At 32.9% G+C, this 15,480-nt stretch overlaps 1 protein-coding gene across 1 annotated transcript in view; it reads left to right on the top strand.

The window, feature by feature from the left end:
- LOC148946078 (E3 ubiquitin-protein ligase MIB1-like) overlaps window positions 1-15,480 on the top strand; it is a 213,637-nt gene that overhangs the window by 66,948 nt on the left and 131,209 nt on the right. The window contains exons 6-7 of the mRNA XM_089097597.1: window positions 6,315-6,469; window positions 11,029-11,200. Of these exons, the coding sequence (XP_088953723.1) occupies window positions 6,315-6,469; window positions 11,029-11,200 (327 nt within the window). The remainder of the gene's footprint in view (window positions 1-6,314; window positions 6,470-11,028; window positions 11,201-15,480) is intronic.

Genomic DNA, 15,480 nt, shown 5'->3' with positions numbered 1-15,480 from the left:
TTTGGAACCCACTTTGGCACTGTGAATTGAATGTGGTTCGAGTCCTTGTTCCTTTTTTGTTTCCAGAGTTCTTTTTGAGACGGATTAGTTCGAATGATTCTTCCAATCTTATTTCAATCCTTTGCCTAAATCCACGCATAAACGAGCTCCTAAATTATCGTTTAGTGTCGTCTCAGTAGAACTATGATCGAAATATTGGCTTATGTACACAGCTAAAATTTTTGACGATAGGCTATTAGAAAAGTTTTCTCCAAGGTCCAAGGTCTGTTTTTTTTTTTTTTTTTTTTTATAAAAATACCCTTTTATGCCTAATCAATCTGCTTAGATTTTATATCTTTTGACAAAAATAAGATTTGTTAAGAAACATTTGGGGTTTCTGATGTTACTGCTCAGGCCTTTTTTTTCAGAAAATCTGAGTTTACTCTTCTCTGATCAGTCGTATAAGGACTTCAATAAAAACATCATCGAAGTCTTCTGTTCAGTTTTCTATTCGTACTGTTGAATGAGATCAGTGAATTCTATGATCTTAGTGCTCTGGTATATCCAGAAAGGGCAATATGAGCAGAAAAGATATAAGATCAGTTAGCTCTTAGCAGATTGATTAGCTAAAAATTAACTATAATTAATCTGTCGGGTATGTGATGGACATTTAAGAATTTGATTGGAGAATTAAATTTTAAAAGTATAGAATTTAAGTTCCATGGATTCAAATGACTTCAAATGTACAGACTAGGGTGTGTCATTCAAATTAGCTATTTACATTGCCCGTACCTTGTGATTTTGCTTTACACTTCGTTACTTTAGTTGGATTTTTTCAGTTCTTATGATGTTATTATTTTCAAATTTGAAGTCGTTGTATTAACTATACATTTATAGTTATATAAATTGAATCTAATTTGTATGACCTATAGGGCTATATAATAACCTTTGTTTAATGACCTTTGTAGAGCTTCAAGTAATGTGTCTTGTTCTTTAGACCTTGATACTTACGGTACTAAAGGAATTCTACCATGTTTTGCTGATGATGCCCATTTCACTGTAGCTGCTAGAACTGAAAATGAGTTGATGACTAAATTGAAACAAGGTATTTCTTCAATTGAAAAGTGGATGCGAGTAAATAAATTGAAACTTAATCATAATAAGTCGAATTTTTTGATTTATGGTAGAATTACTGGACATTATCCATGGATTAATAGTATAGAAGTAGGGCACCATACTATTGTAAGATCTACTAGTACTAGATACCTTGGTGTTATAATTTATGAAAGCCTTAGTTTTAAATACCATATTGCATCTGTTAACAGCAAATTGTCTCGTAATATTGGTATTATGCGTAAACTTAGGTATCTTTTTCCGTGTGAAATTCTGAGAATGTTGTATTTTTCTATGGTTCACCCATATCTCATTTACTGTTGTATGGTTTGGTCGAAAACATTCGTAACTCACCTCCATCCGCTCTGCGTAACACAGAATATGGCAATTAGATATTTAGCTTCGGAGTTACCATCATGTTTTTCAGGAATGTTTAGTCTTGCGTCTACTATTCACGATCATTTGACACGATCTTCTCAGTTGGTGCGAAGACCAGCTATGGTCACGTCTAGGTCTAGGTTTTTCAATTCGCCATGTTGTTCCGTTAGTTTGGGAGAGTTTGCCAGAGGATTTGAGGAATGTTGGGGGTTTGCAGGATTTTCGTAAGTCGCTAAAGAACCATTGTTTTGATGTGTATATTTTGAATGGATTATTCCACGCCACTTAAGTTTTGTTTTTGAGGAGGGTTTAGTTGCATCTGAATATGTTTATAATTTTTATAATTTTTTTTGGTGTTGTTTGGAGGTTCGTTGGTTTTCGGGTCCGGTTAGTTGTACTATAATTTTGTTTTTTTTTTTTTTTTTTTTTTTTTCTATTTCTTTTTTTTTCTATTTCTTTTTTTTTTCTTTTTTTTTTGGTTTCTTGGTTTTTTGATTTATTAGGAGGGTTTTCTCCCGCACAAGCATTGCTTCAGGGAATCGATGATGTATATATTTTATTTTTTTTTAAATAAACCCATTGTTACTTACTTAATAAAAAGAGTTTCAACTGTCCTGTACAACGAGACAATTTAAGATTTTGAAAAAATATTAGGAATCAATTTGCATTAATGTTGGCTGATCTTTAGGGGAAGGTTGATCTAAATTTCGGATAACAAACCTTATGGAACGTTTCATAATTTGAAATCTACAAGGAAAGGCAATGCGATCTTTTCTCTGGAATTCTTATTTAAAAACAATGCACCTATTAAAGTATCTGTGCCTCATACCTTAAAGTAAATTCCATTGGAATGAAAGTAAGTTTTAGAAGTCAAAATTAGTTTATTATTCATTGTAAACGTTGTCCGGAGTCAGTTTGTATTTGTAATCTACACGAAAGAGTACTTATTCTTTGTTGTTGTTTTTCAGAACATTTTTTTTTTCTGCGTCATGGCAATGGCGAACTTTTCTGTTTCAACCCTTTAATACCGATGGTGAAAGTGATTAGTTTATGGACGAGAAAAACAGTGTTGCGGTTAAAGTAGAAAGTGAGGTTAGGAGCTGGTTTCGTATTAAATCAGGAGTTAAGCAGGGTTCTATTTCCATCCCATTTTATATGAATAATTTTGATGGATTTTGTCTTAAGGAGCACAGGAAAGGCAATGGGAGACAACGGAATCAAATGGGGAGGAAAAACTCTCCTGGGCTTAGATCATGCTGATGATTTAAGCATCCTAGATGAAATTGTGAGCAAAATGAATGAGCTTTTAGAGGTTTTGCGAGTTCAAGGAGCTAGAATAGGTTTAAAAATGAATGTTAAGAAGACTAAGTCACTAAGGTCAGGACTAAGTGAAGATGAAAAATTGACGTTGGGCAACGAAAAGATTGATCAGGTGGACAGCTTCACTTGCTCTTGGTAGTATTATTAGTAAAGACGGTGGAAGCGGTGAAGATGTTAAAAATAGAATAGCCAAAACTCAGGGTGATTTTTCATAGTTAAAAAAAACTTTGGAAGAATAGGAAGATAAGTCTGCAAACCAAGATTAGAATTTTGGAAGCTACAGCGATGACAGTGGTCAGACATGGCTCTGAAGCATGGGCGCTCCAAAAAGCGGATAAAGATTTTCTAGATGTTTTCCAGCGAAATTAACTACGGATTGTTCTGGGTACTCGGCTGACTGACCGTATTTGAGACAGCAGGATATACAAAACTGTAGTTCAATCCTGCTTTCTAGAGCTACAATGAGATAAAGGTTGAGAAAGCTAGGGCATGTTCTGTGGATGAAGGATGACAGATGGCCAAAGATTGTACTTTTCAGCCGACCGTCTAGGGCTAAACGAAAAGCAATTTGTTTGCGGTTGGGTTGGGAGGATGTCATAGAGAAAGATTTAATGGAAATGGTAGCTTCGTGGGAGGTTGTAAAGAGGGAAGCTTTGAATAGATTGGGATGGAGGAGTGTGCGTATCTGTGTTGGACTCAGTCGACTTGGTGCTGCAGTGAGTTGTTAGTAGTAGTTAGTAGTAATACCGATGGAATTTTTAAAAGTATTTTTCAAGAATAAGTTTCACATAAAATTACCCTTTTACACCTTGACTCCAAATATATGTAATTTTTCTCAAGTTTTGAAAAACAAGTAATATTTTCAGTTTCATAATGAAAGGCTGTATGCACCATAAAAAAAGGAGGGTGGAAAGCGAGAAAAATGGCTGCAGTGGATCCTTATCCACGGGTTGCATTTGTAGAGGGGTGTGTCCACGGGTTGCATTACATAACTCCTTGGGAACTAAGGATGACCGTCCTTGTTTGGGCAAAAATGCTTCAATACCTCCAGCTAAAGACAAACCCCCAAAAATTGTGTGTATGATAGGCTGAAAGGAAGCTATTGCTACATTAATCAGTTTCAAACTGTAATTTCTTCTGATCTTTTCTAATTTAAGTCATTAAGCAAAAACTCTTCTTGCGGTTAGCTTAAAAACTGTGTTATTGGCTCTTCTGTAAAAATAAAGTGTAAGATGTGTCCTTTTGTTTTTAATATATGAATAATACACAAAACCGATATTTTTTTTTTGTGGATTTTCCCATTCAGCGTGGCTTGAAAAGATGCAGTTAAAATAACCACCTTTTCTGAATTTTTCCAAAATTGACACGGATGAGGTGTGTGCATGACGACCATGATCATTACTGTATCGTCAGTGCATACATGTGTATATTCCTGCATATACAATAGCCATTCTTAGTGAAAAGATACAAATATGAGCATTAGACAAGACTTAAATTCAGTTTTTGATAAGACTCTCCCTTAATGAGTTCTCACAGCTGAGTGCCCGATCTCACGGCTAGCAAAAGACTAACCGTCTCTTTTGTTTTCCACTGCCGAAGACATCGGAATAAAAACATTTTTCCTCAGGGCCCATCTTAGGTCCATTCTGGTCTATTCTCCTCAAAACTGCGATTTTCTGGGAATTTTTTTTTTAGTTGTTTCAAAATTATAAAGATTTTAAGGGCAGTGCCACATTTCTGTCTTTTGCTGTTGATTTACTGTCAAAAAAATGATTTGTCCCTATTAACTGTTATTTGTGCGTCAAAAGTAGCTAGTTAAATTTGGCAGCGGTTTTCATCCGTAGAAGTTCAAACACTAACAATCTGTTGATCCTGAAAGATAACTACACTTTCAAAGGAAAGACAACTATATCTTATTAAGCAGTATGGTACCCTTGTTCTTATGTTGTGTTTTTTGATTTATCAACCAGATTTCTTTTTTATTTGGCGTACGCAAGTATTAAAACTGCATAACTGCATGTAGGTTTTTTTTTGAATTCCTGTTTTTTCCTAATATTTTAGGATGTACATGGTTCTGTAAGTTTCTATTTAACCTAGTGAAACAGTCAAATTTCATTTTCACTGTCCTTGGTACTTCTAGGAAAAATTCTTTGCCCCCAGAATCAATAATTCAGCTGCAGAGACGCTACGTGAACATTGTTGCTCTTTTGCCGGTTTCGTGAACTTGTTACATTTTCAAAGGAAGACTAAGAAACGGAGCTGAAGAGGCCCTTATTGGGATTATGATTGTCTATACTGTAGAAATTGGGCATTGCTCTAGGCTCCACAGCAATGCCCATTGTTTCAAGATCAGCTTCCAAAAAATAGATTAATGCTTGTAGTTTTAATATTTTAGTGTTTTACTCGATGAACATTTTTCAGTTTATACACATATTAAAGCACAAACATTTCGTTTTGCGTTTATACATAGCCACAGGACAGGCTTGGTCGGCCCTTTGTTGAGCAAAAAGCTGGTTCTGTTTGAGATTTTTTTTTCCAGTTTTTTTTTTAGACACATTTTTTAATTTTTGACTACTATTGGCCGTGGTCCGTTCTTTACTAGGTTGTAGCTACCGCTGCAACCATGATGCCAAGTTATAACCAACAGAAACTCAATACAAAAATTATATTTGAAAAATTTGAAGTAAAATTATAGAAGGTTATCAAAATCTAAAATTAATAGAAATAGATTCACATGATAAATCGAATTTAGCAAGAGCGGAAATTACTGTAAATAAATGAATGAAATCTAAAAGGGCGCAAAAAGCTGGCTTCGTCGGCTTTTTGTCTCTCTTTTCTGTGGCGTTCATACCCCACAAAGGAGGTGAGTAGACGTATTTATAGAAACCAGTTTTTCAGATTTAACTGAGCAAGCTAAATTTAATTTTACCTTACCCTTAGTACCAGGGAACTCTAGCTCCATGTATCCAGTCTTTGTCTACTTTGCCTTCATCATGCAATCACTCCTCATCGCTAGCTTAGTCTTCATGGCAGTTTGTCTTACCTAAATGTTCATCGACGGCTGCCCAAAAATCACTGATTTTCTGGGGGGATTCATTTTGGGATTCTATTGCAGTTGGTATCTCTTTCTCCTTTTCTTTAATAACCATCTTCAGGAATTTTCTGTAATTTCATGCTGCTTGCCTTTGGTTGATATTTGTTTATATCTTTTTTCGTGATGTATTATTGTGGAGGTGTTTTCTGTTTTATCCGATTTTTAAGAGTATTTTTCTTCTGTCAGTGTATTACGCTTATTCTTGTGTATATTAACTTTATCTCTATTAGTTTTTTTTTTTTTTTTTTTTTTTTTTTTTTTTTTTTTTTTTTTTTTTTTGCTAGTGCATTTTTAGACCCCCAACAAGCTAAGCTAAGCTTCTGTGGCCAAACAACTATTAGCAGTGCTTGTTAAAAAGTTTCTAGTATAAACAAAAGGACTGATTATTGATATTCTAATAGATAGAAAAGATTTAGTCTTTTGCTTTTAGGTTACGGTGGATCTTGATCTGGAAATTGTACAAACTTTGCAACATGGTCATGGAGGTTGGACCGATGGAATGTTCGAGTGCCTTAATAATTCTGGAACTGTTGTTGGCATTGATGAAGACCATGATATTGTCGTCTCCTATCCCAGCGGGAATAGGTATTTCGTATTCTTTGATTTGAACTCCAACTCAAGCGATTTTATTGTCAAACGCCTTACACGGAACAATAAAAGATAAGGCACTAAATATATGATAATCACAGCCATAGCATTGTCATAGAAATTTATGTGCAAACTCGAAATAACACAAACAGAGTCAAACTAAAACCTAAAACATTTAAATATTCAGCTTTCAGAAAAAAATTTAAAATAAATTCAAGTTCAAATAAAAAAACAAAACAAAAAAAAACACCTTTACATCAGTAAAAAGAATAATGAACTAAAATATATATGTACAATTATTGAGAAGTGAGTGTGGCATTAAAACTTTGATTTACGAGGGAGTGAAATTATTTGTGTAACCCATGTGTCGTGCTGTTACCGGCTTAATTTTAGCTACTGGTTCAGCCACTTGTCGCGGGAGTCGTTGGCGCGAAGGGAGAAGCTCAGTAGGTGGAGGGATTCCACGAATCCTTTGGTTTACCAAAACACCGACACCAAACTAAAAACACAATTCATCGCAACGTGCCGAAAGAGTTGCAAGGGAAAATAGTTTTAAAAGAGAGCAATTGTTTTCATGGATCAGTCTAATGATTTTGTTATACTAATTTCACTTGGAAGTTTAAGTAAAAAATGCGTGAAGTTATAAAAAGGAAAAATCAAGCTTTTCTCTAAAAAAATTGACGCCGTTTAACACAGCCCACTATGATTCTAAAGCTGTCTAGGCTTTTTAGAATACCTGTACTGGTAGAAAAAGGAACCCATAATTTTTTATATATATTTATTTATATATGTATATATATATACATATATATATATATATATATATATATATATATATATATATATATATATATATATATATATATATATATATATATAATAATATACATATACATATAAATATACATATACATATATATATATATACACACACACACACACACACACACATATATATATATATATATATATATATATATATATATATATATATATATATATATATATATATATATATATATATATATATATATATATATATATATATATATATATATATATATATATATATATATATATATATATATATATATATATATAAAAAAAAAATATATATATATATATATATGTATAAATATTAATTGGAGTTGATTACAAATATTAATTCAAAATTTTATCGTTAAAAAGTGCGCTAATTGTAACTAAAACAGTGTAATCAACTAATTTTTAATAGCGAATCACAGCAAACTTTGCTTGAAATTGAATGAATAAGTTTGATACCAAAGGTGACTCAAAAAACGATATCAATAACCTTGTTCCTATTGGCCAGAATGTTATAGACCCCGTAGGGTGTCGCGGCTAGAAAATTAAATGAGTATTAACACTTAAGTTTGCGTTTATTCATCTCTAAAAAGATACTTAAATTTAACCTTTGTACAATGTCTATTCATAAACTTCAACGTCAAAGAACTAATATTATGTAGTTGTTGTTGATGTTGCTTCTGGGCTGATGCCCATTACACACACGGTACAAGCACTACATCCAAGCACGCGGCTTAAAAAAAGAAAAATTCTGTCACAACAGTATCAAAAATTTGATTTCATTTAGGGGTTTCGTGAAAATGATCAGGGTAAGTCTTTAACTCAGAAGTTTTAGAAATACTGTCTCTGTTTTCTTCTCATTAACATAACGGCTAAAATGTAACTAACATTTTATGTACAGTTAGAATTCATAGCCCAATATCAAATACATTTTAATAAAAGGAACACAAAAAGGAAAAGGTGAAACTATGTAATTCAGATTTGTAATTTTGATAAAATTTCCCAGCACTTGGACAGATTGTTTTATGTCAGACATGCAGCATCAGCAAAACCTAAAATACACCTGGAAGAAAAAGCTTTCAAATACTTAATACAAGGTTCCTTCAAATATGAACGCTCATTTACAAACTCTTTACAACACAATAAAATGTGGCTTATATCATCATATACATCACAAACACAAAAAAGTGGGGTTCACTTCCAGTAAATTCTTACGCTTTGTTACTAGATAAATGTCAAGGCCCCCCTTTTTACATTCCTTTTCCTTAATCTTATAGCTTTGTCCTTCCCATGTGGTCACAAGTCATGCAAAAATAACTACTTGGAGTTACTTGGAGTTGACGAATGGGGCAGGTTTCATCTAGATTATGTTAACCAAGGAGGAATTAAGAGGTGATTCTTCTACCAAGGATTAGGTCGATTTGTTTCGGTTTTGCGGGACTTGCTTTTGTCCTTTTCTAACAACAGTATTTTGGAAATCGACTCTAAACTGTATAGTGATATTAATGTGTCAGCTGTCCTTAGCTATCGGTAGCTTGGAAATGCAGCCGATAGCCCGAGAATTTTCAGTAAAAATGAGTTAAATACCTTTTCATTACGATGAGTAATGATACTTGCCTAAGACATTATATGAGTGATGCTAATCTATATAATGAAAGTCTATATGATGAAAGGGAATTCTGAATTCAACTAATGAGAAAAAAAAAATTTATGAGTAATAATTAATAAATAATATTTATGATTATATCATATTCCATAATTTTATGTTTTGTATTTATAGTTTTGTAATTGTATTTCAATATTTAAGAATAATTATATTTAATGTTAGCATTTTAATTAATAGCAATGAGTAAATAATAACAAATAAAAATCGAATGAGAACTGGCTCTATATATATCTCTCCTATCTCTATGTGCTTGACCAGAGATACTATTACTGACACCTAACATTGGCTTCTATAAATATAAAATACTAGTCTTATAAATAAAACTAGGGATTTTAAAAGGAACTGAAAAAGTGGTTCATTTTTTTCTACAGATAGGTGCTAATGGTAATTATACAACTGGGGATTTTACAAAGTAGTGAAATAGTAGCTCATTTTTTCTACAGATAGGTTCTAATTTTATTTTTGATAATTTCGTTTGCTGATCTTGTCTGCAATTTAGTATAATGGAAAATCTTTGAAGCTTATGCAAAAATTAATTCTGTTTGAAAACATTTTTAATGGGAAATCTGTGTTTAAGCTGAAATATAATCTAAACTGCAAGGAGTTTCCCCACTAGTGAAATCTTTACCTGGTTTATTGGCAACCAATAAAATCTGCAAATTGGCATGGGTTGTAGAAAAGAGTTCAAAGGATTCAGAATACTTTGGGCGTATAGGGAAGGCTTATGTAAAATATTAGGGGTGGGCTTAATGTAATTTATGCTTCAGACTTTTAGATTCTAAAGTTTTTCTTAGATTTATAGAATAAAAAAAAAAATACAAATATAATTCAAAATAGAAAATAAAAGCCAAATCATAAAAATCACGACATTCCACGAAGTTTGACCCTTAGATGGACCTGTGCAAATGTCCAAATTCTCGAGCCAAACAATAGTAAAACTATCAAACTTGTTGTTATTACAATTCCTATAATATTATTCAGTTTTGTATTTACTTTAATGAATAATTTTTTTTTCAAATGGAAGCGGAGAGTAACATTAAAGGACAAAATTTATTCCTCACATAACTGGGTTGGCACTCCTGTCAACCCCTCGCTCTTTACGCAAAAATTTTATAGTGCTTGGACTATCTGTCTTGGCTTGTCTCTTTCTACAATTAGCCATGTCTTGATGCAACCTACTGCAAAATACTTGATAACTTTGCTCATTTTTTGTTAAATGGAATTCTTTACTTTTCTTTGAAAAACTTATTATTTGGAAAAAGTTTTTTTAATTAATTTCGTGAAAATGATCAACTTAGTAGCAACTTGTTGCTATTAAAATTCCTATAATATTATTTGGCTTTGCATTTACTTTAATGAATATTTTTTTCAAATGGAAGCGGGTTGGCACTCCTGAACAACCCCTCGCTCTTTGCGCAAAAGTTTTATAGTGCCTTTATTTTTTATAAATCACGTGTTTCATTTACTCATTAGCTTTTAAAACATTTGAATAATTCAAGCCTTTAAGATACAGTACCTATGATTTGCTTCTTATGCTTAAGTACAGTTTGAAAAATGAATAGTTCTAATTGCAAAGAAAAGTCATAAGTGAAAACATATGTATATGAGCAAGCTGATGTTTTACTCTCCCTTCTCAGGAAATTCCGAATATGATACCCGTTAGAGTTAGAGAGACGGGAGTAACTTGTCGTAAGTTCATTTGAATTGATTGTCCTTCCGAGTTAGTAAAATAATCTCACTCCGTGTAGTTCAGGGTATTTAACATACTATCGTTCGTATGAATATCGTCTCTAGACTCATTATTATTTAACACTTTTTCTAAAAATGATCCGTCAAAATATCCTCGCTTTTTCTAATACTTTAAACCTCAACGGACAATTTGTATATGCTTGTATTAACGTTATCTGAAGCTTTTAAAATGGTAAAAATATATTAAGGGATATTATCATAGAATATTCGCCTAAGTCTTGTTAAGTAGACGATTATTGTTTAATGTTCGATTGCATATGGGTTGTTATGCTGTTGAAATGGCACCTCTATGGACTGTCTTGGTATTTTGCCTTTTTAGGTGGACATTCAACCCGGCCGTCTTGACCAAAGCTACATCTTCGAATACTTTAGCGTGTAATGATAGCTCCAGCCAATTTCAGGTCGGAGATTTAGTACAAGTTTGCAATGACCAGGAACGGATTAAACTCCTCCAACGGGGTCATGGAGAATGGGCAGAAGCAATGGTGCCGGTAAGGTTACAGTCATATCTGCACACAGAAGAGAAAAAAACCGTTTAATTATCTCCCAAGAACCCCCATCTCAACAGTAGTTGTCTAAAAATAAGATAAAAAATGTTAAAGAACGTGAACATGTCTCAAAAATGTTAAGTCCTCTTTGTAATCTTCTTTGCCCAGAGAAATGCTTGAAATTCTCCTACTAGATCTGAATCTTTGTTTGAAATTAATTAAAAACAAGCTTAATGTTTTTAATTAATTAAAAACAAGGGGGTATCATTTTTATTTTTTAATAGTTCTCTCAATGTCAGGAAATTACAACTTACCCTTAGCTCCTTTTCTAGCAATCGATTTTTGAAGTTTGGCATGTGGCAAGAAAAAGAGAGCTCTTGAAACAAGACTGTTTTTATTTAAGGCTGAAGATTAATCCTCAATGAGCTAATTAAAGTAAAAGACATTGTTTTTGTTTTTTGTAAAAGACTGAATCTTTGTTTCAAATACAACGTTTGTAATTTGGTTCTTCAGTATTTTGGAAACCTTAAGTAGCTTAAATAAAAACTTATGAACTTCCCTATAACCTATCGCAGATTAAACTGCATGGTTTGTGATTGTTTCTTGTGTGCATGTTCCTCTTCCAAACTCGTTGCACATAATGAATCAGTATCAATATTCTAACACGTATAGACTAACGAACTCTTTAATTCTCGGTTAATGCATTGAAATAATAATAATAAAAAAAACAAAAAACAACCGCTTGAGCAGATTTGAATTCCTCTGTTTTAACACTGTTCGGGTTATCTTTTCAAAGAATATAGACAATATGGAACCCTGCTGTCCAAGCTGACATTAACTTCTGTATATATTTCATAGTTTGGCAGTGCGTCAGAAAGATCCTTGAGATAAATTAGTGATATTTTAAAAATCTTTAGCTGTCCTCATTTTAATTTTTCTTTAGTTTTAATCTGAATATATAGTGCCACTCTTCACTGCACCTTATAATCTTAAACTGTGATTAAATCTCCAAGAAACTAGCCCATTTTACTATTGTCAGTTGTACAGGTGACAAATCTTTGTGTGATTTTGGTTCAAGCATGGTGCACCATGTCATATTATTTGCTAAAAAGCTGGTGTAAAAAGCTGGTGTTAAAGAAGTGGGGGGATGTTAGAGTGGCCATGGGTGCTCATTTTACGAAGAAAGCCAGAAAGATTCCTGGAGAACGTAACATTGAATGAGAAAGCAAAGATCATAAATGTGCTGGTGAAATGAAGAATTTTAAGAGGGTTTTGAGTGTTAAAGGTAGTAAACGGGTTGAAAATTAAGGTCGAGATGACCAAGTTGCTTCGATTAGCAATGAATGAAGATGAGGAATTGATCTTTGGTAATTCATATTTTGACTAAGTGGATAGCTTTTATTCCATAGATAGTGTCATAGGCCTACTTTTCTGCAAAAAACCTGTAAAGGAGAAGAATTGCAAATTGAACTTACCTCGTTTTTACACAAAGTGAAGATATACCGAGTTATTTGAAATTATGCCGGTTTTTTACAGAATTGTTATTCGGCTTCTTTTTGCAAAGACTCAGGTCTTTATCATGGAGTCGTTATCTGATTTTTTTTTTCAAATATGCACCTCAACAATGAATTTTCAACCCCTCAAAATTTTTCGAAAGGGACGAAAATTTATGTACATAGCTCATGGACGAATTTATGTACAAAAACAAAAAAAAAATGTCTTTTACTTTAATTAGCTCATTGAGGATTATTCATCAGCCTCAAATAAAACAGTCTTGTTTCAAGAGCTCTCTTTTTCTTGCCATAGGCCAAACTTCAAAAATCGATTTCTAGAAAAGGAGCTAAGGGTAAGCTGTAATTTCCTGACAATGAGAGAACTACTAAGATTAGAAGGCTCAAGCAATACTATTCCTTTGCTTCGGTCCCTAACTTAGAAAGTGGAACAATCAACTCAACCCCCAACACGAATATAATTGGCTAGTAGCAGGAAATGGCTGCAATGTTGGACCCGTGGGAAGAAAAATTGTGTCTCAAAAGTTTTCATTTTATTATTATAAGAAGATATTGTGGTAATGGGACCTGAAAATCGTCACACACCTTCGAAAATTTAGATTTTAGTCCAGCTACAATTTCAAACTGGAGCTTGCGTTCTTGAATAGAGCTTTCCACCGGAAAGCAGAAATATGGCTAGAAAAAGTGATAGTTTGGCGGACAAACCTTAAATAGCCTACTTTAACATAGAGCATAAAACTCCCCTTCAGCTCATGTTCTTGACTCTGGCTCAAGGACAGGGGTCCTGAAGTCCAAACTTTCTGTAGAAATAACAAAGGTTTGTTTATTACCACTTTCATGCAACGAATCGAAATAAGTGATATAGAAAAGAAAAGTAGGACAAGACCAAAGAATAGCCTCCGCAGTCTCCACAGCACATTAAATCCTCGACGGATAGAATGCATGCTTTTCCTGGAGCTGTTTAATGGCCTGAATACTTTGAAAGATTACGGGTAGATTCTATTTACTCAAGGAACCTAATCAAAAGGGATAGTTTGGTAGAGAGGCCTTTTGTAGAGCTAAATAATAGTATCTTCATAAAAAAAAATAATTTAAACAACTTTTTCCACAAAACATATTTTTCAAAGAAAAGTAAAGAGCTCCATTTAACCAAAAATGAGCAGAAATAACTTCAAATAATCTACCAAGCGTAAAACTACCGCAAATCACCATCAATAAATAAATGAAACCCAAAATGAACAGAAATGACAATAAATAAATGAGTCAAACTCAAAACGAGCAAAATTAACATGAGTAGGGCTGACAACCCCCATACCTTCTCAAGACTAGAACATAATTTGCACTTTACTGAAAAAACAAAATAAAAAAACAAATGATAATTTATTGTCAGTTTAATATACATACACTTGAAGTTTCAATAATTTTTTATTTATTAAGTAAAAAAAGTAAAAAAGTCTAAAGTATATTTTGTTTGTCTACTGTAAAATGTATTGTGTACTAGGTCGCAGTAGTAGCTGCAACCTAGTAAAGGAGTAACTCCGGCCCATAGTATAATCAAACAAGAATCGTGTTAAAGCCCTGTCATTATAATGACGTCCCTTTGTTGACAACTAAGTGTAATAACGGTCCTTCGTTTTTGGGCAATAACTCGAATAATGCACAAAGCGGTAGGTAATTTTGCCGAAGTAAAACACCGGATCTATTTTTTCTTAATCATCCCAAAATTGAACCAATCCACCAAAGTAGTTTCGATGTCCGTGGTCCGATACCTCTGAGTCTATGGAAACTCGACAAAGGCACCTTAAAATGTAGTGCTATTTCCCGCCCAGCTATTTGTTTTCTGTTTATATGTATTTAATTTTATAAACTGATTGGATATAAATTTACGGATATTTTTGAAAAAGCTAAAGTACAGATTTCGTGATAGGCTATCTTGAAGAATATTTGCGCAAAAACAATTGGTCACTGAAACGTCCGACTGTATGTTCAAATTTTGCATACAGTTTAAATTGTAATCTAATATTTTAGTTGTGAAGCAAAAGACGCAAAAAAAGAACTAGACCTTAAACATTAAAAAAAACAGTTGTTACAAACGTCTCTACAATTACAATTTAATCTATAACGTGTCAAATAAGGAAACCTATAGAAATTAATTAAAAAACTTGTTTTTGAAAAAACCTCAACTAGTGCTGTGAATGAATAAATGAAATCTTAAATGAACAGTTATTCGGATAAATAATAAAGTCAAACTGAAAACGAGTTGAAATTGTCCACAAATGAAGTTTGGACTGCCGCCGGCTTAAAACCCCTTAAAGGCTAAAGTGTTATTTATGTTTTACTGAAAACCTTTGATGTTTTGAAGAGTGGTTTTTATTTTGTCTTGATATTAAAAAAAAGTGTCATTTTCGCTTCACTTAAAGCGATTTACGTTACAAACAGTGGTTTTGATGTTATCCAAGGTTAAAAAAAGAATACTAATAAATTTTAGAGTTAAAAATACCACCCATCTCTTAGAATAGATGCCTTCAATGACGAGCTCTACCCTTCAACCCTCCTTTCTTGGGGGATCCCTAACTTGATCTCTACCGGAGTTGAGGTGACGCGAGAAAGTCGTTAAAACCTCACTCAGATTGATATCTATATTAGGAGAACTTTTGAAAAGCTTATTAAGAAGATTTCTTTGTCAATTAAACGTTATATTGGAAGACCTTTTAGAGAAGTTTTTTTTTACATGTGTAGCACCCTTAAATTCATTTCAAAGCTAATTTATCC

The sequence above is a fragment of the Artemia sp. Qi Xiang Cuo genome, chromosome 12 (assembly GCF_049724085.1).
Source record: "Artemia sp. Qi Xiang Cuo chromosome 12, ASM4972408v1, whole genome shotgun sequence".
Classification (NCBI taxonomy): Eukaryota; Metazoa; Arthropoda; class Branchiopoda; order Anostraca; family Artemiidae; genus Artemia; species Artemia sp. Qi Xiang Cuo.
Note: the sequence above shows the minus strand (reverse complement) of the source record. Positions and strands in the feature narration are given on the sequence as shown.